This window comes from Emydura macquarii, unplaced genomic scaffold (assembly GCF_026122565.2).
Source record: "Emydura macquarii macquarii isolate MOO-44397 ecotype Brisbane River unplaced genomic scaffold, CSIRO-AGI_Emac_v2 contig_2205, whole genome shotgun sequence".
Classification (NCBI taxonomy): Eukaryota; Metazoa; Chordata; order Testudines; family Chelidae; genus Emydura; species Emydura macquarii.
In genome coordinates this window covers 30,198,255-30,224,444 of record NW_027132342.1, presented here as the reverse complement: position 1 = coordinate 30,224,444, position 26,190 = coordinate 30,198,255, and the positions used below count along the sequence as shown (strand labels likewise).

Here is a 26,190-nt window from a genome sequence, read left to right as displayed (position 1 = left end):
ATGCTTCAGAGGAAGACAAAGAAAAAAACGTACAGAACACTTTGGATAGTGCAGGGGAGAGAATCCCCTTCTGAGCCCTGCAAGTGAGCAGCAGAAACTCTGAAATATGAGATGCTTCTGTTTCTGAGTTTTGGCCAGGAAAAGGTCTCTTTTTCCTGAGAAACCTTGAAAGGAGCCAGGGACCAAAAGAAGCAGGGACGTGGAAAAGCCTTTGCTCCATGGAGCCCTACATAAGTACAGGGACTGACAAACTTTTGAGGTTGGGAAGGACCCATTCTCTTCCCAGAAGCCAAGAAGAACCAGGGAACAATGGGAGCCTGAGGAGGGTGCACTGAGGCATTTCCTTAATTCCCATAACCCAGCTGGGATTTAGATGGAATGGAAGACTTGAGCATCTTCACTCCCCAAGAATCCTTCACAGGCCCAAGGGGCAGTTCAGTAATCAGAGTGTTTTACCTCAATACTGCTGCTGCAGAAGAGCCTGGCAGGTGGGCATGAGCATGTGAGGGATCAGAGGAAGAGTGAGAAGTACATTTAGTGGTGGTTTTCTAGGATGTGCCCACTCTCCCATTCTGAAGTGACCCTCATAAGTCATTAGTAGGGAAGCACAGAAACTCATGTAAAATTGCATTTTAAAAACTGAATTAAAAAAATCTATTTAAAATGTGCTACCTCAGTAATCACTTTAAAAAAAATCAAATTGACAGTGCCTCTTTCATAGATATTAGCACAGTTCCACTAATTTCTTCAGAATGCACCATGTGGCACTACCAAGCAAGTATGAAGTGCTGCATTTCAGTGGATTATCTCCTCCCCTTCGTACTTTAAGAGAGAAAAAGAGAAGAAAGGGAAGAAGACTGTATACACAGCAAACTCCAATGCACAATAACTTTAGTAAATGAAGAGAATTTCACTATTACTTTCCTCTTAACCAGTAAAGGGGGCAGCTGCCCTTGTTGTTTCTGAAGTCAAGGGAGTGAAGAAACAGTGGCTTAGAATATTCCCTAGGGGAATATTAGAGTATTCCCTGTGGGGAATCCTGTTATGGCTCCCTGCAACACTATGCTGACTCCTCTTCACTTCTTGGGAAGCCCAGGGAGCAGAAATTGTGGCGCAGAACACTTTACTCCCTGTACAGTATAAAAGCCACAAGTGTGGCTCATACAGTATTTGCATCTTATAAGTGTGATACTTGTGGCTTCATGAGACATTGGCAATGGAGGAGTGCTGCTTCTGCTGCACCTTCTGTTTTCTGGATCTTCTGAGAAATGAAGAAGGGTTGATTTCACACCATTACACTTGCAGTGTACTTGCATTAGTGTACTGGTGTGGAGGGAATTGAAGACTGGATCAATCAAGAAGGTAGGCCTGAGGTAAACTGAAGCTCCACTTATGTAGTCCTCTTGTGTATTAAAAAACAAAACACTTCTCTAGTAACAAGTTCCACTGTCTAATATTTCAAGACATTTAAATTCTACCTTTTAAATCCTAATCTCATTTGGTTAGTTCTACCAATAGATGTAAGAATACATTACTAAATATCATTTTATATACATTTATGACTATATTGTCATACTGGTGAAGAGACGTTTTTGCAGGTAACTGTTGTTACTCCAGATGTCAAACTAAGGGTCTGATCCTGCAAAGATTTATATGTGAGAAACTTTACAAACAGTAATAGCCCAACTGATTAGTATCTTGGTTCTTCAATTAATATAAAAGAAGGAGAGGTAACTAAGTGTAAAAACTAACATTTCCCATCTGCTTTTGTTTGATGATAAGCATTTCAATTGTAATTAAACCTTGCTAGTAATCCTGTGTATTTCAATAATTTAATTATTCTGAAAAACATAGTAGCATTACTCACCCCTCTCACACTGCCTAGCTTGCGCTCAACTTCTGCTTTCTCTCTTTTGAGAAGTTCACACATTTCTTTCAAGGCACTTACTTGGTCCTAGAGAATACAAATAAGAGACGGTTACTTACCTGGTGCAGTAACTGAGGTTCTTCGAGATGTGTGTCCCTGTGGGTGCTCCACTCCAGGTGTTGGCGCATCCTCACATCCTCGATCAGAGATTTCACCAGCAATGCCTGTCCAGGTCATGCATTCGCCGTCCTCATTTTGTGGTGCCGTTGGCACCCTTTTCAGCACACACAACCCAGGCCCCTCTGTTCCTTCTCTAATGTAGAGCCATAGTGTTCGACTCTGAAGTAGAGGGGAAGAAGGGTGGGTAATGGAGCACTCACAAGGACACACATCTCAAAGAACCTCAGTTACTGCACAAGGTGAGTAGCCGTCTCTTCTTCGAGTAGTGTTCCTGTGGGTGCTTCACTTCAGGTGACTCTTGAGCAATGCCCTCAGTTAGAGGAGGGAGCTTCAGAGTTGTTAGGCTGAACAGAAGAGAGTACTGATAGTCTGATTGCTGCATCATGTCTTGATGCTTGATCGATGGCGTAGTGTTTTATGAAAGTGTGGGCCGAGGCCCAGGTAGCTGCTTTGCATATTTCAGTAATTGCTACGTTATGCAAGAAGGCTGTTGATTTAGTGATTGATCTGGTTGAATGTGTCCTGACTCTTTGGGGTGGTGTTACCCCTGACTGTGTGTAGCATGTGTAGATGCAGGTGGAAATCCACTTTGAAAGTCTTTGGGTGGATATGGTGTTCCCTTTGGAATGTTCCGTAATTGAAATGAAAAGTCTGGGAGATTTCCTGAAAGGTTTTGTTCTTTCTAGGTAAAACACAATGGCTCATCTGATGTCCAGCATATGGAGGGCTGCACCCTGTGCATTAGAGTGTGGTTTCGGGTAAAAGGTAGGTAAATGAATGTTTTGGTTAAGGTGGAATGATGATGTTACTTTGGGGAGGAACTTTGGATGAGGTTGTAGCATCACCTTATCTTTGTGAAATACTGTATACAGTGGGTGTGCCATAAGTGCTCTGAGTTCACTCATACGGTGTGCCGATGTGATTGCAACTAGAAATGCTACCTTCATGGACATGTGCATTAATGAACAAGTCACTAAAGGCTTGAATGGTGGCTTGATAATTGTTCTGAAGACTAAGTTGAGGTCCCAAGGTATTGTGGGAAGACATATGTCTAGGTACACATTTTGTATACCAGTCATGAAGCGTTTGACAATTGGATGTGCAAAAATCGTGGTATCATCTATGAGATCATGGAAGGTGACGATAGCTGCTAGGTGTATTTTAACTGAGCTAAGCGCTAATCCAGCTTTTATTTCTAGGAGATAGTCTAATATAGTGGGGATTGACGCCATTAGTGCATTGACCTGCTTCTGTTGACACCATAAGGAAAATTTACGCCATTTCTGAAGGTAAGTTTTTCTTGTGGCAGGTTTTCTGTGATTTAGTGAAATATTCCTTACTGGTTCCAAACATTGTAGTTCAGCTTGTCAGAACCAGTTAGGAACCATGTTGTGAGATGTAAATTCTTCAGGCACGGATGGCGTATGGTTCCGTTGTCCTGGGAGAGGAGATTGTTGACTAGTGGGAAAGCGATTGGTACGCGGATTGACATCTGTGTGAGGTGACTGAACCATGGTTGCCTGGGCCATGCTGGTGTTATCATTATCACCTTCACATTGTCCTTGCGTATTTTGTGTATGGATTTGGCTATCACGTGGATAGGTGTGAACGTATACAGGAGACCTGTGTTCCAGTTGATAAGGAATGCGTCCCTCATTGAACTGATGAAAGATGTTTTCTAGGACTGTGTTGTGTAATTCCCACTTGTGATTGTTGCCAAATTTTCTGTTCAGGTTGTCTGCAGTGGAATTTTGGGTGTCGGATAGATATGCTGCTGAAATGTGGATGTTGTGGGATATGCACCAATTCCATAGTCTCATTGCCTCTAAGCATAGGGAGCTAGATCTTGCACTTCCTTGCTGATTGATGTAGAACATACACACAATGTTGTCTATCATTATCTTTATGTTTTCCCTGCTATCAGAGGTAGAAAGTGTATACAGCCATTGCGGACAGCTTGTAACTCCAGTAGGCTTATGTGTAATTTTGTTTCCTGTGGTGACCATTTGCCTTGACTGGTATGCTCTTGTAGGTACGCTCCCCATCCAATTAGTGATGCGTCTGTCGTGATCATGACTGAAGGTGTTTTGCTTATGAATGGAGTTCCTGTTTGAAGGTTGTTGGGCTGGGTCCACCAATTTAATGATTGTTTGTTTGATCTTTTTTGGCATTGCTACCATTTTGTATAGAGATTGTGTGGTTTGTAAACTGCTGCGAGCCACATTTGAATGATCTAATGTGCAATCATGCATTTTGCACTACAAATGTGGCAGCTGCCATTTGACTCAATGTTTGAAGGCATGTGCGTATGTTCAGAGTTGGGCTGCTTTGTATTATAGATTCCAGATTTACAGTAAACTGAAATCTGTTGTTTGGTAGGAATGCGCTGGCAGTAAGGGAATCCAGGTGCGCACCTATAAAATCCAGTTGTTGCACAGGCTGTAGGGTATATTTTTTGTCGTTTATTATAAGCCCTAATATGTGAAATACTGTCCTTGTAGCGTGAACTTCATGTACAGCTTCCATATAGGTGCATGCCTTTATTAGATGATTGTCAAGATAGGGGAATATGGTGACCCCTAGTCTGCGAAGGTAAGCTGCTACTACAGTAAGGACCTTGGAAAAGACTCTTGGAGCAGTACAAAGGCCTAAGGGTAGCACCATGTATTGATAGTGGTTGTTGAGCAGTGTGAATCTTAGGAATTTTCTGTGCGCTGGATGAACGGTAATGTGAAAATATGCGCCCTGAAGGTCGAGGGCTGCAAACCAGTCCCCCTGTTCCAGCGCCAGCAATATAGTAGCCAGAATAACCATCCTGAATTTTTGTATCTTTATGAATTTGTTCAATTTTCTTAAGTCTAAAATGGGTCTCCAATCTCCAGTCTTCTTTTGAGTGAGAAAATAATGAGAATAAAGCCTTTTCCTTTGTGTTGGGTGGGAACATGCTCTATGGCACCTATTTGGAGTAAATTATCAACCTCTTATTGTAATAATTGTTCGTGAAATGGGTCCCTGAAGAGGAATGGGGAAGGCGTTTGGGTTGTAGGTATGGAGATAGAGGGGATAGTGCATCCAGATTGGATAATTTCTAGTACCCATTTGTCTGATGTTATGTTCGCCCAGTATTGGTAAAAGAGCTGTAGTTGATGTTTGAACAAGATGGACTCTGGCTGTTGAAGGTGGGGGAGGGTTGCTTTGGTGGGTGGTGTTGCTTTGGAGGGGCAGCCTGGGATGTTGATGGCTGCTGGTTAGTCTGTCGACATCACTGTGGCCTTTGTCAGGAGCGTGATTGTTCATATCGTCTGTTTTGTGAGTAATGTTGGTATCTGGAATTATATAGCTGATATCTGAAGGGTCGTCTTCTTGTTGCAGGTGTGTAAATTCCAAAGGTGCGGAGCGTAGCCCTGGAATCTTTCATGGTATGCATGACTTCATCCATTTTGTCTGCAAAGAGCTTTGCTTTATCAAAAGGAAGATCCTTGAACATTGCCTGCAGTTGTTTAGGCAGGGCTGCAGAGTGAAGCCATGATGCCCTACGTATGACAACAGCAGTTACCACAATTATAGCCACAATGTCAGCCACATCAAGGGAAGCCTGCAATGGTGTTCTTGGGACCAGTTGCCCTTCTTTGATCAACAATTGAAATTGCTGTTTTATATCTTCTGGGAGAAATTCAATAAATTCTGATATCTTGGAATCATTTTTGTGATTGTAATTTGATAGTAAGGCGGCGTAGTTTGCTACTCTTAGTTGAATAGTAGCTGATGTGTACACTTTTCTGCCCATTAAGTCCAGCCATCTTTGTCATGTGGTGTCAACTTATGATGATGCTGCCTGTTAGCAGCTTATATAACCAAGGAGTAAGGAGCTGGATGGGTGAAGAGGAACTCAGTATCTTTGGCAGGGACATAATACTTTTCGTCAGCCCTTTTACAAGTGGGGGTGGTGGAGAGAAGTAATAGCGGGGAAGATGTTAAAAATTCCTCCTCATTCTCATGATGTTTGCTCTTCTGAGCATGTTTTTGCAGAGCTGGAGTTGTTGGCTCTGTTGTCAATGATGGTGCCAAAGGGTGCTCCATAGCCTTTTCTGGTGCGGACATATCCATCGGCACTGCTGGTGCTGTGGGTGTCCTCGGTGCCATCTGGTGCTCAGGTTGTATCGGGCTCTGAAGAAGTGCTGGGAGCTCCGTCTTGGACCACAGGCAGTTGAGAAGGAACTGAGGGGCCCAGGTTGTGCACACTGAAAAGGGTGCCAATGGCACCACGAGACAGGGACAGTGCATGCGCGACCAGGATAAGCACTGCTGGTGAAATCTCCGATCAAGGACGCCATTGGTACTGTGGTTTTCACTGGTGCCAATGTAGTTTGGTCGGCATGTGTCAGAGCTGTGTTACTTATCAGCACTGAGGTCCGAATCGGTGCCACTGTCAAGGTGGTTACAGCCCTTGTGCGGACCGTTGCTTTAGATGGTGCCGTGTCGGCACGGGGTTATTTAGTTTTGTGTCTCAGCTCTTAAGAGGAGTGATGAGAGTCTCTCCTTGTCGAGGAAATCAATGTACCCAAAGAATCTAAAGCCTCTTTGGTACCGAAACCTTTCTCCTTTTCTTGGCATGCTCAGTTGTAGGTGGAGTAGAGTGCATTTTTCTGGTGTTTTTCTTGTGTTACCAGGGTCTCAGGCAGGTCTTAGGGACCATTCCATTAATATTAATTTCAGGCGTAGATCCCGGTTATGTCTGGCTCTGGCTTTTAGATTTGTACAATGGATGCATTTCTGGGCAATATACCCTTCAACGAGGCATCTGATGCACTCGGAGTGTCCATTCGAAGCCTGCATAGCGTCCCTGCATGAGGTACAGCATTTGAAGCCAGGAGAACCTGGCATTATCCTAGTTATAACTGAGGGGTAAGTCTGAGGGAAATTTTTTTTTTTTTTAAATAAACAGGGAAGGATTAAGGTGAGGTAAACTAATCTATAGGTAAAACCGAGTAACTTTACAGAGAAGAAAAGACTTATTGAATATTTCTAGCAGGCTCTGAAGAACTGCTGGGAGCTCCGTCTTGGACCGCAGGCGATTGAGAAGGAACTGAGGGGCTCAGGTTGTGCGCGCTGAAAAGGGTGCCAATGGCGCCATGAGACGGGGACAGCGCATGCGCGACCCAGACAGGCACTGCTGGTGAAATCTCTGATCGAGGATGCGCCAACACTTGGAGTGGAGCACCCACAGGGACACTACTCAAAGAAGAATAACCATTTTATTCAAGCTTTTCTCAACAAGTGAATTTAAACTTTTTAAAAAATTACAAAATTTTCCAACTTCAGTCAGTTTACTTTGAAAAACATGAAACAAAAACCAAAAAACAGTTCCCCTTTGCCATACAATTCTTCATCACTTGCTACCAACCACCCAGTTTACCACCCATGCCTCTAAATTTTCCCGCTATATTTTACTCTGTAATAGAAACACGTTGTTGGAAGTACACTGCTAGTCTTGCATATTAAAGTGCATTGTAAAGATCTTACAAAAACAAAAAAATTGTTAGAGATGATGTGAGAGTTCTGTATGTTTTCTCATGGTGTGCCAGGGCTTCCTGTTTGCTCTGTATTGGGAGGTGTATCTTACTACATCCCTTCACTAGATGCAACACACTATCCCTTGTGCAGCCAGCCAATTCTGCTAGCCAGGGTGTAGGGGGAAAGAGAGACAGGGTTAAGAGAGACAGGGTTATTTCGAGTTTGCACCCTGTTCTGATCCCTTTCTAGCGTATTGCTCCTGGGGGCATGAGAACTGTTTGGTAACAGCTCCTGCACTCCCTTCAGCACTGTTGTTGACATTTGGGCCAGATATTTTGTAGGGTGTCAATGGTCAAATGGAAGGAGGTGAACAGAGGAAAGTCCTTACTCCTTCACCAATCACTGAAAGAGAGATCTTAGGGGTACAGGAAAATCAAGCCCCAACTCATATATTATAACACAGGACTAAAAAAAATAAACTCCTTTTCTGATTTTTTTCCAAATATTCCAGGAAAACTCTATCCTAGTAGGAGAGATGTCAATCTGAAACTGGGTTGGTTTTTTTGGGTGTGGGGATCAGAGGAGGGAAGCTGGGGAAGGGCCAGTTTGAAAACAAGGCCTGTAACAAAAAGCTGGCTTCAACTATACTATGGAACAGCTACGACACCACTTCTTAATTCATAACATGAAGGGACAAATTTTAAAAGGGATCTCTCACCCAGGCAATCAGATAGTGCAGGCATATTTAATTATTATTTTTTTAATTTGAAAACAACTATGTAGGCTAAATTCCAGGTGCAAAGTTAGGTCCCTACAATCAGCTCTGCACATGCACAGCTCCATTGACTTTAAAAAGGCTCTCTGTGGGTGCAGAGTTCAACCCTCATGGTACTCGTTGCAGGGCCGGGGCGTTAGACCCCTAAGCTGCAAGTAGATGCATTTACTTGAAAGACTAGGCCTTAAAGGTGGCTTTTGAAATCTGGTCCCTCGGGTATTTGGTTTTCTGTATATTTACATCCAATGTATATAGTATGTATGGAATACATATTAGCATAGAGTTCACAGAGGTGTTTTTTTTAAAATGTACTCTTACATTTTTCATGTCCCTTTAAAATGTGTTTATGCTAAAAATATTTACCTTCAATCTTGGCAGATCTTTATTAGCCTGCTCTAGTTGGAATCTTAGTTCAACATTTTCAGATGATAGCCTCAAATTTTCCTTCTGAAGCTCCTGCTGTCTTTGACACTGATCATCTGATCCTAATCCTGATGTCTTAAGAAAGGGAAGGAGCAGAACACAATACTATTAAATGTTGAGGTTAATTTTTACATTAGCTACATAATCTGGGCAATAAAAATATAATCTTGTTACATTCCACATTGAAATACTAAGGCTAAAACTAAGTGTTTATAAAGCAGTACTGATGCTAAAACAAAAGGTTCATAGAGCAAGATACCTTCTTATAAAGTTCACCCATCACTATTTTATTTCCACATTAAAGTTAATAAAGTAGATAGAGAAAACTAATATGAACCTTTGATTCAACTTCTTCCTTTAATTCCTTTATGTACATTTTAAAAATTTGCTTAAATTGAGTGAAGTGACGGTATTAAACAGTAAAAACATCTGTTTGACACAAATAAACACTAAATTTTGAAATCTCAGAATCTAGTAAGGGACAAAATTACTGAGTGTTCTAGACAGAGATACTGTACTTGTGAATAGCATCTCTTCTGAAACATTTATTCACACTGAATAGCACCTCCCAGCATAAACAGTCCCCCACTGAAGTCAATCAGATCATTCAGAATAAAGTATTACTCAACAGGAAAATGGGTATCTGAATCTGGTCACTAGTAATACTTAGCTCTTATACTTCACTTTTCACCTGTAGATCTTTACAAAGGAAGCAAGCATCATTATCTGTATTTTACAAAGAGGAAACAGACACAGAGGGGAAGTGATTTGCCCAAGGTCACCCAGATCACCTGTGGCAGAGCCACAAATAGCACCCAGGTCTTTTGAGTGCTCTGCCTACTAAACCACACGGTAGCTAGCCATCTAGATATATTGTACCAAATTCATTAACACAGAATCTGAGCACCCAGTAAGATGAAGAAATCAGAATACAAGAATTACTAAAAGATATATGTAATGATTTCTACTGTACTTTTACAGAGACTCAACTTTGAAACTGCTTAAAATTGTCCTTAGCAAAGAGGTTCCCCCTGTTAATATAATTTATGCATCCTGGAAGCTATTTGCAGAAGAAAAAGAAAAATCCCAAGAACTTTTTCTCTTTTTCAGCAAGATAAATTTCTTAGATCAAAAAAAAAAAATAAAATAAAATAAAATAAAAAAATAAATAAAAATTCTGAACAAGGAAACTAAAAACCTCTACACTGGGCCCAATTCTGCAGATATGTGCAAAGAACTTACTCCCACGGGACTACGACATAAGTAGAGATAAGGCAATAAACACTAAGGATTGTCTCCTTTGAAATAAAAATAAAATAAACATAGAAACATGCAAAGATAAACTAAAGAAACCCTGATAATTCCACAAATAGTTACACATAATGAACAATACATTGTATAAGTAAGTGACTGCCTCCCTAGTAAAATATATTCTCTCTAATAAATAGAAAAGATATTGTCACGACCCAGATTGCTAAAGAAGTATACAGCAGGAAGATAATCAAAGAGCTAAATATATATTAGGTAACAAACTATGCTACAATAAATATTTTAGTCTATATCATTTATACATATAAACAATGCAGCTAATAGGCAAGCGAAGGATGAAAGGACTGCTACAGTGCCAAACCTGAGGCATTTCACAGAGTCCCTGGGTTGGTTCAGTCCATTCTGTATCAGTTCGGTGATTTCCAGGTGTATCTCCTTCAGAGTGCTGATCCACTCCATTAGTCATTTTTATATTTTCTGACTCAGAATAATTAGGCTGATTAGAAGGCTCCCCTGAATCAGACTGATTGCAGCTCATTCTATCAGTACAAGATTCTGCTCTACTTCCTTCATTGTCATTAGTTGATTGCTTGCATATTTCTTGATTCCCTTCTTTCTCTCCTTCACATTCTTCATTGACTTGGCCCTCTTCAGACCCTGTTACATTTTCTTGTTCATCAAAGACACCCTTTTCATCAACTTCAGTTTTCAGAGAACTACTTCTTTTGCCTTTTGATCCTACTGTAGAATTATCTGAATCCTCATGTTTTTCACAACCTTCAGATTCCTGTTCTGGCGTTAATTCAATAATTGCATCTCCAGTAGCCTGATGGCATTCATCAGTAATATTTGTACCCTCATCTATTCCATTGCCATTTGTACAACTAAGAGTGGGTTGGTGTTTTACTTTGCCCTTACTTAAAGCAGTTTTCTTCAATGGATATTTCAAATTCTTGTGTTTCCTGACATTGTTAGCAAAAGAGGAGTTAGTCAATGCAGCTGTATCACATGCAGTAGTCTGAAGCAGAAGAAAGGTGTAATGAAGCATGAAAAGAAAAGAAGTAGATAGTAAAAGAAATATGACAGAACACCTATATATAAAATCATGTCCACAAGTGGACAGTTTAATAAGAACCAGGTAATTTGACAATAGAAACACAGAGAGCCCTGTATGCAAGAGAGCATATAGTTAAAAGCAAGGTCATTATCTCCTCCCCAAACCCTCTTCAATTCTCCATTGCTGTGGATAACACAGCATCCTCCCAGATTTTCTCAATCTGACCATGCTGGGTAATCGTTGACTCCTTGTCTTCTCCCTACACATTTAGGGGGTTAATAATTGTGCTATTTCTACCTGAAGAACATTTAAAAGAGCTGGAGGTTCTTCTCTATCCTAAAGGCTAAAAATAATCTTGTTCATGCCATGGTCAGTGTAACAGACATGCCCAAGCATGTCTTGTTGGTGCATTACATCTGTGTCCAACCATTTTCTTTATATTACATGGAAGGGGGCCTTGTGTAGTCTCTACTGAAAGCCAAGAATTACCTGATTGTGATGTTTATCACATGTTTTTATGGGAAATAATTTTAGAGTAATGTAACCTGTAAGATATTATGTTCCAAATCTGTTTTGAGTGAAACCTATCACCTGAGGAGGGAGAATCTGAGAGCAGACCCAAGCAATATAAGAAAAATGAACATGCATGATGGCAGCCCACGTTTACTGTCTGGACTAGATGCATCCTGGAGATTTACAAAGACAAACGAACCTCAGGAGAGTTCTGAGAAGAGGGGATTCTCTTGGCTAAGAGATAATAACTTACTGTAAAACAGCCCGAAAAATGGCTCTAGTGGTTATCCATTACAGGAGGGGATTCTGTCAGCAGGAAGCGGGGCGTCTTATGAACAGGGAATCCCAGCTTTATGGGCTGGAGAAGCACCGAAAGACTGACCATTGGATGTGATAGTTAATAAGGATAATAAGATTAAGAAAGGGAAAAAGTTAATTTTTCCAGATGCTGTATTAGATGATTGCAATCTGAAACAAAATGGACCACTACTACAGAATAATAAATGGATGATAAATATGTCTTTGTGTAGAAGATGCACTAAATTTTACACTTTTGGGTAGTAACATAAAGTTGTTTGCTTACCGAAGGTCTTGAAAATGTGTCTCTTGAAAACTGTCTCTCCAATGCATGAAGCTTTTCCTGCAAATATCGATTTTTTAAATGCAATTCTTCTACAACAGAATCTCGTGGGAGAGCTTGTTGTGTTCTGTATGAAAAATCAAATAAGTGAATGGCTGTTATTAATGCAGGAGAACATTGTTTAATGTAAATCAAGTATGGACTTCTGGTTTTTTAGACTGAAGATTTTAAATATTTTTGTTAGACAAATGTAGCCATACTAAATTAATGTTATTGATATAAGTTGAATTAAATAAGCCCCATGATGCAAGAACTCTGAATTTGGCAAAGCATTCAGCCTTAATAAATCTTAAGAGCCTATTTTCTCTTGACATTTATGTGAAATTTCCATTACCATTAATGATGTATTATGCATGCAGGCTGAAAAGAGAACACATCTCAAAACTTCAGAGAAAAACACTAGAGCTAAGGTGTCATAATTGAACTAATGACTCAACTGTGTTTTCACTTTTATGCACAGGGAACCAGCTTTTATTCATAAGAATTAAAATAAACCAGAGATGTATATTTAACAAGGAAAATTATACATTTTCTCAGCTTTCCAAATGAGTCTTTCCTTTTGGAACAACTCTTACCTCACATAAGCAATTTCATTTTCTAAGTCTATATTCCGTTTTCTTAGTTCTTCCAGCTCTTTCTCTGACTCTGAGGCTCGCACTCCCACAACTTGATCAACAGTAATACCACTGGTCTTGAGTTTCTTTTGTAAAACAATCTTCTCTTTATCAGCTCTGCAATATTCAATTAGTTTTTACTAAAATCTTGGTACATTTGTTTACCAATTTGCTTCATCTAAAACAGTGAACAGTATTTCATTCTAAAGATTCTAGAACTGCAATTCAATTGCTTACTGGACTTTTCTTGATTTAAAATACCTTATAAATGGACATTCTTCTAGTGAATACTGTACATTTCACAAATCACTTGCAGGTTTTGCTTAAGCATTCACTGATATTTTACATTTATGTAACCTTTACAAAAACAGAAAGCTGAAGCAAAGCACAGCTAGTGAAAGGAACTTACACAAATATATATAATCCTTGTTATTCTTTTATTACTTTTCATCTCTTGAATCCTAGGTCAGTAAAAATGTTGCAATAATTGCCCTGAAAACATGGTTAAATGAAATAAACATATCTTTTCTGGAGTTTTGCTGAAAAGGCTTGGTCATGACAATGCTGGAGGTTTCATAACATTGTTGATTAACACAGCTGCTAATTTTAGCAGTCTGATGAAAAGGTAATAAAAGTCTGTCCTCACCTGCAGCTGGTGCTTCTTTGATATGAATAATAGACTGTGATATAAACAAATTATTAATAGAGAACTTGAATTAGTTTTGTTCAAAGACTTTCTAATCAATGAAGTAATGTCTTCTCCTACTGAAAACAAGATACTAGAATAGCTAGAAATATAAAGGCAACTTGCTGCTTGAAAAAAAGATACTCCTTGTAGTCTCAACAGGAATGTCAAATTATAAGCATCTATTTGTTAATATAATAAAACTGTTACAATGTTTTTGTAGCCAACAAACCAGTTTTCCTTCATTTTATACCATCAGTTTAGACATATGTCTAATTAAAATCAACTCACTTGGAATAAAGTTCCTTTAATGTATTGAACTGTTTTGTTAAAGTGTCCATTTCCTTCTCCTTTTCTTTTAGTTTGTTCCGCATACCTTCCATTCTGGCTTGCCATTTTTTACCCTCTTCCCACCTAACTATTTCCTCCTTAGAGCTCTGTAAAAAATTCAACAACAAAGTAACATTTCCTTTTGGTCTATTTTAACATCACAGAACAAGAAATAACTAAGATTAACACTATTTGATTAAAAGTTCCCATTTCAAAATTTTAAACCAAAATAGATGTTTAAATATATCAATAAGCTACAATGATTGGTGTATTACTAGGTGTTTGGTGCATATGCTGGGTGTTACGAAGTCTGATGCACAACCTGATATATCTAAATGCTACCAGAGAATAGTTCTGTGAAATTTAAAATTCACTTTACAAAAAAGTACTGAAACATTTTTATGAAATCCATTGTTAGGGATTCTTATACAATATAGTCTCCCACTTTGAAAAATAGCTCACTGATGGAGGGTAGGAGAAAAGAGTATGGTGCTATTCTATGCTAATTTTAATATACAGCAGACCCCTTTTTCCTCCTGCAACTCACTAGGAGCTCAGATACCTCTGCAGTATAGCAGTTGCTGGTCCAATGTTGATTTTAAACTGAATTTCTATAATAGAAAACAAATTTCTATTTAATAGAATTCAATTCAGTTTTTATAACAGATAACAAAACAAGACTTGATGACACATGGCTATGGAAAAAGCTAAGTTAATATTATTTTTACAGATTAAGTTTTTGGTCCTGGAGTCCCTTCCCTTCCTTAACTGATCCTCTCTCCTTTCATTTCCACATCCATTTTAAATGTTTACTGTTACCTAAGAAAACGAATTGGGATCTGATTTAGATGAAAATAGAAGGTGGTGGGGGTGGGGAGAGGATTTAGGATTTTATTTTAGTCATGAGGTCCCAGATGTGCAAGGCTGTGAGTTGGTGGATAGCTAGCCTATCACCAAATAAATAAATAAAATGATTAAGTGGAGCAGGTATTTTGACAATCAGTGAACTGGATTCAGTGAATCTCATTTCATAATGCGAACAAAAAATCCTGCAACCTTATCTGTGGGGTCAGAAGTGTGAGTCCTTAATGAAAATGTGGTTATTTATCAACTGAAACAGTGCTCCCCTAAGATAAAACCCCTACCCCTGCAAAAATAAAAGTTGTGACCAATGTTCCAATCCTGCACAAACTTGTGCATGTGATTAGACTCACTGATGTACGTATGTCATTGAAGAATTGGGCACTAAGACTGATGTAGAATAATATCAAATAGCATAATATGTCTTTAAAAGTGAGGTTTAATTTGCATTAGTTCACTTACTTGTTGGAAATTTATTCTTCCACTGACAAATAATTATCTCACTACAAACATGTACAAGTAATTTCAAGAAAGGTTATGATATATAAAACCTAAAAATGTTCCTTACCATGAGGCTGGCAGAAGAGAAATAATTGTAACAACTCAAAGTGGTTTAATACCCAAGATTTAGTCTGCAGAACTAATACATAAATATCTGCTCTGCACAGACACACCTTTACTCCTTAAGAAACTCCCACTGAAGCCAATGGGCCTTCACATGGGTACAGAGAACTATCCACAGATAGCCTCGCTGAATTAAATGGGATTCCATATGAGAGTAAGGATCTACCTGCATGGATTTAGTTGCATAACCAGAGTCTAACTGTATTTGTTATCTTTAATTCCATACATATATATGTAGAACATTCACAAATACATTCATGCTATGGAAAGTAAAATAAAACAAATACACACACACAATCCATAGTACAAGACAAAAATACATCTCAAACACTAGCAATTTATATACAGTGCATCAAACTTATTTAATTGGAACTGTAAGCTCTTACTTAAAATCATCTTGAATATTTAAAATTGCCCTGAATGCAGTTTGAGAACGAAACATGTATTTTGCTCCAGTCTACTTTACTGGGTATGAAGACAAGCCACTAATCTGCTACCGCAAGAGCAGAAAAAAAGAGACTGAACAGCACATTCATAGCCAGTCAGAATCTATCATATGCAATGATATCCATTAGGAAGTGTAACTATTTGAAGGGACACCATCCATTAAAAAAAACAAAAAAACACACACTTTTGTCTCAAAATGTTTTTCAACTGCTATAGTCACAAATAACACCTTAGGTTGCTACCACCGAAAGAAATTATGTTTTTCTGTTTTTTTACTTTATGAATTTGACAGCTCTTTGTATGCAATCAATTTCACTATTAGTTTTTACAGTCAAGCCAGTTTCCTAATTTTTGTATGGATTTTGTATTCAGCAAGAAGGGACGGGAAAACATTAATAAAATATAGGAATATGTGATTATAACATCAGAAAAAATGGTAAGGAAAATCAGGAGCAGATGAAATTTCTGAAGCCACTCCTGATTTGTTGTTTTTCTTTAACTGGGTGGATTTCAAGTTGATGGTGTCTCTTTCAATACCACAAACTAAATGATGCCTTGTCGCATACCTTGTCTTCTTTTACATTTTTCTTTTCTACTTCCTCATTCTTCTTTTCAACTTCACTTTCCAGCTTTTTAATCTTTTTCTGAAGTTCATCTATGAATTTTTGTTCATCAGCTTTGCTCTGAAAAATTATGATTATAGCTTAATGATCACCATTTAGATACTTTCCTACATTTTCCTCACTGGGATAAATACAGAAACTTAATATTGACTGATTTATTCATTTCAATAGAGGTGCTTCAAAAAAACATTACAAATTAGGTTATGAGGTGTCTCTGTTTAAAGATTACAACTATTTGAGTGCTAGATTATTACTTTCCATTTTATCCAGAGTGGGCAGCATGTAGCTGGACTCAAAGAATGTTTACACTATTCCTGTTTTAAACTTAATCAGAGTTAGATGTTAAATTGCTGTAAATTACTATGCCTCTTGTGAACCAAATACATTCATTCAACTTGGTTTAAAGGACACATAACTGAATATTTAACAGTACTTGAAACCTGTATGTGCAGATTTAGAAATGAAAAGAGAATGGATACTTAGGCTATGTCTATACTGCAGCACTAATTCGAATTAGCTTAATTTGAATTACAGAAAGCGATTTATAGAAAGCGCTGCAGACTGTCCACACTACAATGTTTGTGCTGGTTTCTTGCATCCACACTGGCCAGCCTTAATTCGAATTAGAAAGCAGTGCACTGTGGGAAGCTATCCCACAGTGCAACTAACCATAGAGGCTGTTGTGATGAGTGTCATCATCCCAGGATGCAGCGCTGCTTCCCCCACTCTCTTCCCTCACCCCCAAACAAACAGGAAAAGGATTTTCATGCTGTTTTTTTACTCCCCCGGATCGCCATTACTGCAGGCACATGGAGCCAGCTGAACTATGCTCTCATTTTGACCGTGACAAATACATCGCAGCTTATCCTGGATTACTTTACAACTGTATGCTGTTTGCCTTTTATGCTCCCCCTACCACCCGCTGTATATTGCTTGCCTTTGATTTTGATTCTACAGGTGTCTATAGAATATAAGATAAATAACAAGGGAGTCAGTTAGTATATTAATACAGTGATACAAATGTTTCCATTTCACTGATGGAAAGCATGATATAATGTATCCACATGTAGCACTGTGAATAAACTCTTAAGAAAGTATCAATTCCCATGATTGGCCACTGAAACAATGTAGCTTGTATTGAGAAGAGGAGGATAGAAGACAGTAAGTAAAATGGCAGGTTCTTGAAAAACAGTATATCCATGGAGGATATGCTAGATTGAAGTGGTGGATTGACCAGGGCACATACAAGAATGGAACAAAGACAAAGAGAAGTATTTTAAAGCGGACTGAAATTCTGTTAACTTTTAATTAATTTTAACTGGAGGTGGGAACTAAACCCACTTCCAAAACCACAAAGCATTTATTTGGGTCAAGTGTGCTATTAAATGGTCTCATTGCCATATAACTAATATCTAGGACTGCACCCTTTCATCTTAAGCACCTAGCTTTCAGCTCATCTTTGAATCTTCTTAACCTCCTACTGCCAGAAGAAAGGAGGATCCCCTCAGTCTGCAGTAACTTAAAGTCTCTCCTTCTTCTTACAGGCTGCTAGTTCCACCATCCATCTCCCAGGTCTTTCATTTATGTTTACCTCAGGGAGCTGTTCTCTTTCAACCTTTTACTCACATTTGACATCTGCCATTGGGAATGCCAGCCAATACCACGGTGACACCCCCACCACACTGTCTGTCAATCTAATCTCTAAATTCTCCCCACCACATACTGGTCCCTCTGCCTGACAAACATACTCGGTCTTCCAAAAGCAAAAACAGTGCATCCATTAGAGGATATTTAACTGAAGTCCTAGATTTTTACACTAATAAAAACTAAGCTTACCTGAATGCTGTTAGTTAATCTTTTTATCCGTTTTTTCAGTTCTTCATTTTCTTTTTCCATTTCATCTTTTTCTCTTAGTACTTTAGTAATGGCTTTTTGCTTTTTCTGAAGTTCTTGGTTTAAATCATCCATTTCATCTAACAAAGAGCTCTCTCTAGTTTTACTTACTTTAAGGGCATCTTTAAATTTTGTAAGTTGCTCATTTAATTCCTCTATCTGAGTCTATAAAAATAAGTAAAGTGAGAGGATTGCCAACTAATTAAAACAAACATACTGAGGCTAAGGAGGTATATTCCCTGGATTCCACAGACATTTCTCAAATCAATTATTTCATATATTGTCAACTAAATTTAAGTAATTTACTTTGTTTAAATAATCACTTAGAAGATAATGTGTAAATTCCTATTAATCGGTTGATTTTTTTAAGTAGTAAAAAGCCAGCTTAAAATACATAATTTTTAAGTTTAAATATCAATACGCAAAATAAACAACCAAAATAATAAACTTTTGGGGTGTGTTTTTTTTTAAATGGCAGAACCAAATTTATTTACTGAGTTAAAGAAAAAGATGCCCTAGGTTGAAGCTTTATATATCAAGTTTAAGCCTGGTGCAAGTGTTCTGTGCATAAATTCTAAAATTCTGAAGGAAACTGTAGGTTATATAGCAGTATTGCATGTACTTATATATTTTGTTTCATAATTTGTTTTAATATTTTAAAAACAAATGTACACAATGTGCCCAATCCAATTCCCCCCAAAAATCAATAGAAAGACTGTCATTGACTTCACTGGGAGTTGTATCAAATCTTATAACAGCACAACATTCATTATTACAATACCCAAAATGAAATTATAAATACTGTGTTCTCTTTTCAAATAAGAATACAATGTAGAACACGGTATAAGGAGGTTAATTAGTCCTTACCGTGAGCTCTTTTGTTTGTCTGTCAACTATCTGCTGAACATTCATGTATGCCTCCTTTTGTGATGCTACAGAAATAATCTGCTGTTCAGCATTAGCAGTCATTTCTGCTCGAAGATCAAGAAGTGCTTTACTCAAAGCCTGAAAATATCACCACATTTTTTGGTAAGTAAACAAGTTGCTGAAAATATATGTTAAAAAATAGCTAAAAGGAATTAAATTTTAACTACCTTTATATTAAATTACCCAACAGTAATCCATACTAATAGCACAATTCATATAATGTTTTGGCCTGTTTCCATATGATTTACAATTATGAGCCCAATTCACTGGTATACTCTGACTGCTTTGCAATACTCTGGCAATATAAAATCATCATAAATGCAGCTTAGTTGGCCAGTTAAACCAAATTTTAAGTCTGTTTTACATTGACAGTAGAGCACAAAGCAGCTGAAGAATATCAGTGAATCTGACTCCATAAATTAAGCAGAAGTTAAAATGCTATGTTAAATTTAGTTAATTTTCCAGCCTTTTGTCTACAGCAGGCTATATAGTCCTAATGAATCTCCGTAAAAGGGCATTTTTCAGGTATCCTTTTGCCCATCTCTTAAACCCATTACTGGCACTTCTGAAAAAAAGTTGTGGAAATGTTTGCTATATGTAATTTTCATAGCTATTTGGTTTTATATCAACTTCTGGTCTTTGTGATAAATGCTAAATAATAAAATAACTTTAGATTACTTACTTTCTGCTGTTTCTCTTTTAAGGCTAACTGGTTCTTCAACCTTTCCACTAGGTTTTTCATTGTAGTTGTTGGCGCTCTATTATTTGCTTCTCTTTGGGCCTCTAATTCAGTTTTTACTTGCAGCAATTCCTTCTCTATCTGAGACAACAGGTTCCTCAATTCATTTGCTTCATCTTTCTGTTTTTTCACTTCAGCTGCATACTTTTCTTCAAGCCTAGTACAACAAAATAATAAATAGAAGTGTCATGAAGTACTTATTTTTATTATTTCAACAAATTTTTCTTATACAATGGCTTACAAGGGCAAAAGCACATACAAATCTGGAAATCACAAAAACCTTCTACAAAGTGTGCCTGTCTAATCCAATAAAAAAACATCAACTAAAAGTGAAATTAGAGAATTATTACAATTCCAGTTCCTGATGGGAATATGTGACAGGATGGATTACTTGTTGATTCTGTTCTGTTCTGTTCTGTTCTGTTCATTCCCTCTGAAGCACCTGGCATTGGCCACTGTTGGAAGACAGGATACTGGGCTAGATGGATCTTAGGTCTAACCCAGTATGGCCATTCTTATGTTCTTATGAATTAATACCGAACAGTGATCAAATGCACAGCATCAGTGGGACTATTCACATGAGTAAAGCAAACAAGATTAGATTACATTTTCTTTTTCTTAAACATATCATATGGGCTAAATTTTCATGAGTTTCATCTCTGTTGTTCATCAAGCCTAATATACGGTTTAAGATACACAAGAAAATATTTTTGACAGTTCAAAAACTATGTTCAGTGCACCAAAAAGTCAATGAAAAAGTAAGTATTCAGTAAGGTGAAAAATGCAACATTTACAATTGACCATTACATATTTTAAACAAAAATTTTCAAATGACAGCCTTGATGATGATCCACAAAACAAATATTTTAAAGTTACAATTGTGGTTTTATAAACTGTTAGGTTAGTTTCGTCAATCAAACCTTACATTCAGTAGTCATATTAACAAACTGTTACTAAAGCATGTACAATTCAGAGCTAGAATTCAGGATGTGAGGGAAAGTCTGTCGAGACTCATCAGGCCCCTCTAACTGCTACCCCTTCCTACTTCTCCACATGGGCACCAATGACGCTGCCAAGAATGACCTTCAGCAGATCGCTACAGACTACGTGGCTCTGGGAAGAAGGCTAAAGGAGATTGAGGTGCAAGTGGTGTTCTCATCCATTCTCCCTGAAGAAGGAAAAGTCCCAGGTAGGCACCATCGAATTGCAGAAGTAAATGCATGGTTACGCACATAGTGTTGGAGAGAGGGCTTTGGATTCTTTGACCATGTGATGTTGTTTCAGGAAGAAGGATTGCTAGGAAGAGATGGGATCCACTTAACAAAGAAAGGAAAGGACATCTTTGCAGACAGGCTGGCTAACCTAGTGAGGAGGGCTTTAAATTAGGTTCAATAGGGGATGTGGACCTAAGCCTGCAGGTAAGTGGGGAAGTGGTACACAAGGAGGAAGCACAAGGAGGAGAGTGCAACAGGGGAGGCCTCCTGCTTCATACTGAGAAAGTAGGGCAATTGGCTAGTTATTTTAGATGCCTATACACAAACACAAGAAGCCTGGGAAACAAGCAGGAGGAATTGGAAGTCCTGGCAGAGTCAAGGAACGATGATGTGACTGGAATAACCAAAACTTGGTGGGGCAACTCACATGACTGGAGCACTGTCTTGGATAGTTATAAACTGTTCAGGAAGGACAGACAGGGGAAAAAGGTGGAGGAGCTGCACTGTATGTAAGAGAGCAATATGACTGCTCAGAGTTCTAGTATGAAACTGGAGAAAAACCTTTAGAGAGTCTCTGGCTTAAGGTTAGAGGCGAGAGCAACAAGGGTGATGTTATGGTGGATGTCTTTTATAGACCACCAGACCAGGAGGATGAGGTAGATGAGACTTTCGTCAGACAACTAATGAAAGTTTCCAGATCACAGGACCTGGTTCTCCTGGGGGACTTCAATCACCCTGACATCTGCTGGAAGAGCAATACAGCAGAGCACAGACAATCCAGAAAGTTTCTGGAGAGTGTTGTGAACAACTTCCTGGTGCAAGTGCTGGAGGAACCAACTAAGGGCCATGCTCCTCTTGACCTGCTGCTCACAAACAGGGAAGAATTGGTAGGGGAAGTAGAAGTGGGTAACAACCTGGGCAGCAGTGACTGTGAGAGTTCAGGATCCTGACAAAAGAAAGAAAGGAGAACAGTAGAATACGGACCTTGGACTTTAGAAAAACAGACTTTGACTCTCTCAGGGAGCTGATGGGCAGGATCTCCTGGTAGGCTAATATGAGACGGAAAGGAGTCCAAGAAAACTGGCTGTATTTTAAAAAAACTTAACTGAGGGCGCAGGAACAAACCATCCTGATGTGCAAAAGGAATAGCAAATATGGCAAGCGACCAGCTTAGCTTAACAAAGAGATCTTTGGAGAGCTTAAACACAAAAAGGAAGCTTGAACATATAAGAATGAAATGAGGAAGGCCAAAGTACAATTGAAGTAGCAAGTAGCAAGGGACGTGAAGGGTAACAGGAAGGGTTTCTATAGGTATGTTAGCAACAAGAAGAAAATCAGCGAAAGTGTGGGCCCCTTACTGAATGGGGGAGGCAACCTAGTGACAGATCATGAGGAAAAAGCTGAAGTACTCAATACTTTTTTGCCTGTTTTCACAGACAAGGTCAGCTCCCAGACTACTGCACTGGGCAGCAAAGAAAGGGAAGGAAATGAGCAGCCCTCAGTGATGAAAGAACAGGTTCAGGACTATTTTAAAAAGCTGGACATGGAAAAGTCCATGGGGCCGGATGCAATGCATCAGAGGGTGCTGAGGGAGTTGGCTGATGTGATTGCAAAGCACTGGCCATTACCTTAGAAAACTCGTGGTGACTGGGGGAGGTCCCGGCCAATTGGAAAAAGGCAAATATAGTGCCCATCTTCAAAAAAGGGAAGGAGGAGGATCCGGGAAACTACAGACCAGTCAGCCTCATCCCAGTCCCAAGAAAAATCATGGAGCAGATTCCTTAAGGAATCCATTTTGAGGCACTTGGAGAAGAGGAAGGTGATCAGAAACATTCAGCAAGGATTTACCGAGGGCAAGTCATGCCTGATCAACCAGACTGCCTTCTATGATGAGTTGACTGGCTCTGTGGATATGGGGAAGGCGGTGGACATGATATATCTTGACTTTAGCAAGGCGTTTGATATGATCTCCCACAGTATTCTAGCCAGCAAGTTAAAGAAGTATGGGTTGGATGAATGGACTCTAAAGTGGATAGAAAGCTGGCTAGATCATTGGGCTCAACAGGTAGTGATCAACGATTCAATGTCTAGTTGGCAGCCGGTCACAAGTGGAGTGCTGCAGGGGTCGGTCCTGTTTAGTTCAACATCTTCATTAATGATCTGGAGGATGGGGTGGTTTAGTTCAACATCTTCATTAATGATCTGGAGGATGGGGTGGATTGCACCATCAGCAAGTTTGCAGATGACATTAAGCTGAGGGAAATGAAGGGTACGCTGGAGGGTAGGAATAGGATACAGAGTGAGCTAAACAAATTAGAGGATTGGGCCAAAAAAAATCTGGTGAGGTTCAACAAGGACAAGTGCAGAGTCCTGCACTTAGGATGGAAGAATCCCATGCACTGCTACAGACTGGGGACCGACTAGCTAGGCAGCAGTTCTGCAGAAAAGGACCTGGGGGTTACTGTGGACAAGAAGCTGGATATGAGTCAACAGTGTGTCCTTATTGCCAAGAAGGCTAACGGCATATTGGGCTGCATTAGTAAAAGCATTGCCAGCAATTGAGGGAAGTAATTATTCTCCTCTATTTGGCATTGGTGAGGCCACATTTGGAGTATTGTGTCCAGTTTTGTGCCCCCCACTACAGGAAGGATGTGGACAAATTGGAAAGAGTCCAGCGGATGGCAAAGAAAATGATTAGGGGGCTGGAGCACATGACTTATGAGGAGAGGCTGAGTGAACTAGTTTTGTTTAGTTTGCAGAAAAGAAGAGTGAGGGAGGATTTGATAGCGGCTTTCAACTATCTGAAGGGGGGTTCCAGGAAGGATAGAGCAAGACTGTTCTCAGTGGTGGCAGATGACAGAACAAGAAGCAATGGTCTCAAGTTGCAGTGGGTTGGATATTAGGGTTGGATATTGCAGTCTAGGTTGGATATTAGGAAAATCTTTTTCACTATGAGGGTGATGAAGCACTGGAATGGGTTAGCTACGGAGGCGGTGGAATCTCCATCCTTAGAGGTTTTTAAGGCCCAGCTTGACAAAGCCCTGGCTGGGATGATTTAGCTGGGGTTGGTACTGCTTTGAGCAGGGGGTTGGGCTAGATGACCTCCTGGGGTCCCTTCAAATGCTAATATTCTATTATTCTAATTCAATAAATGGTCTTAATGACACAGTAATAAGTTTTAGATTTGCAGCTGATTGGTCTAATCTAATTATTACTTGAATTGTAATAATCATATATCTGAACACTTACTGTGCCTTGATGTTTTCAAATTCTCTCATTTTTAAAGAAGTAAGTTGTTTTTGTTTCTCCAAATCAGATGACGTTTCCTTTAATCTGCCTAGAAGTAAAGCAAGAGAGTTGTCCTGTTCTGCTACTGTTTGCTCCATCTCTGCCAGACGAATGAAATGTTTGTTGGTGGGAACTGTTAAGGAAGGCTTTTTCATTAACTCCTGTAAAAACCGAACAATCATTCATATTAAATATTCTACATCTTATACAGTAAAGTGCTGCAGTCATTTCATTATGTTAAATTTGATCCCAAACATAACCAAGCAGCAACATTTAAACTATTATTTTATAAGCAGTGATGGGACTCATAACACTATACTCAAATGTTAGCTATGCTGAAGGCTGGTAAGTGGTCTCTGTATTTAAAGAATAGTTATATAACTGGTTAAATATAGGTGGTCAGTCTTTCAGAAAAAGTATCAAAAAAGAATCTTCAATTAGGATACAGCTTATTTTACTGTAGAAGATTAAAAAAGGAGAGAAAAAATGGAAGACATCAACTTCCCCAAGTGCTCTCTATAGTAGTGATTCTCAACTTTTCTAGACTACTGTACTCCTTTCAGGAGGCTTATTTGTCTTGGGTACCCCAAGGTTCACCTCACTTACTTAAAAATTACTAGCTTACAAAATCAGACATGAAAATACAAAAGTGTCACAACACACTAGTACTGAAAAATTGCTTACTTTCTTATTTTTACCATATAATTATAAAATAAATCACAACCCCCCAGGTTGAGAAACAGTTATGTAGTATGTAAAATGGTAAAAACAAATAATTGTCTGTATGAAATTTTAGTTTGTACTGATTTTGCTAGTGCTTTTCATGTAGCCTGTTGTAAAACTAAGCAAATATCTAGATGAGTAGACATACCCCGAGAACACCTCTGTATCCCTAAGAGTATGCATACCCATCGTTAAGAATCACTGCTCTATAGAATAGGACATGTTGAATTATGCACTTACACACTGAAGTACCAAGTTTGTTTATTGACCCTTATTTCCTCACTCATGTCTCTCAAATTCTTTCAATTTCATCTTCATATATTAATGTAATGACAGTGCCACTTATTTATCTTCCTATTGATACTATCTTGGACTGAAAAACTGCTTCTCTGGTATGGAGGGTAAACATAATTTTCAAAATTTACAAAAACAAAAAACATGCATACAAACAAACACACAACACCAAACAAACAAACAAACTAACTAACAAAACATACCAAAGCAGTTTGTTTGAATTTATTAAGTGAATTGTCAGCATGCAAATCTAGTTTCTGATGTAGAACCCGGAGGTCTTCTTCATGTTTCTTTGCGATTTCCTCTTGCTCCTATTAGCATAAAATGAACATATAATCTTATTTCGTACGTACATGCATGATACTTCAGAAATCCATGGAACTGCTGTACTTTCCATGCTAATTACTTGACTCTTTGGAATAAGATTTTCTCAGCCCACAGTATCACTGGGAAACAAATATAAACACTAAGGAGTTAAAGTAATTTCATTATCCTGACAAATTTTTCGAGGAGAGAAAAGATAGAAATTAAATGCTAAAAACTAGATGAACGCAATGTTAAATTAGGCCTCTCAATCTGTTCAGATTTAGTAGTAAATCATAGTATTACATTTTTTCTGGCAGTGTGCAAACACTCAGAAAGGGATAATTTCCCCTTCTTTATCTCTCAAATTACAAGACAAAGCTTGGA

At 38.7% G+C, this 26,190-nt stretch overlaps 1 protein-coding gene across 1 annotated transcript in view; it reads right to left on the bottom strand.

Moving 5' to 3' along the window:
- The window catches only part of CEP290 (centrosomal protein 290), a 104,176-nt gene that overhangs the window by 13,842 nt on the left and 64,144 nt on the right, over positions 1–26,190 (bottom strand). The window contains exons 35-45 of the mRNA XM_067559846.1: positions 25,704–25,811; positions 24,445–24,644; positions 19,925–20,138; positions 19,183–19,320; positions 18,259–18,480; positions 16,366–16,482; positions 13,829–13,974; positions 12,814–12,969; positions 12,182–12,305; positions 8,700–8,834; positions 1,868–1,954 (exon numbers count right to left, since the gene is read on the bottom strand). Of these exons, the coding sequence (XP_067415947.1) occupies positions 1,868–1,954; positions 8,700–8,834; positions 12,182–12,305; positions 12,814–12,969; positions 13,829–13,974; positions 16,366–16,482; positions 18,259–18,480; positions 19,183–19,320; positions 19,925–20,138; positions 24,445–24,644; positions 25,704–25,811 (1,647 nt within the window). The remainder of the gene's footprint in view (positions 1–1,867; positions 1,955–8,699; positions 8,835–12,181; positions 12,306–12,813; positions 12,970–13,828; positions 13,975–16,365; positions 16,483–18,258; positions 18,481–19,182; positions 19,321–19,924; positions 20,139–24,444; positions 24,645–25,703; positions 25,812–26,190) is intronic.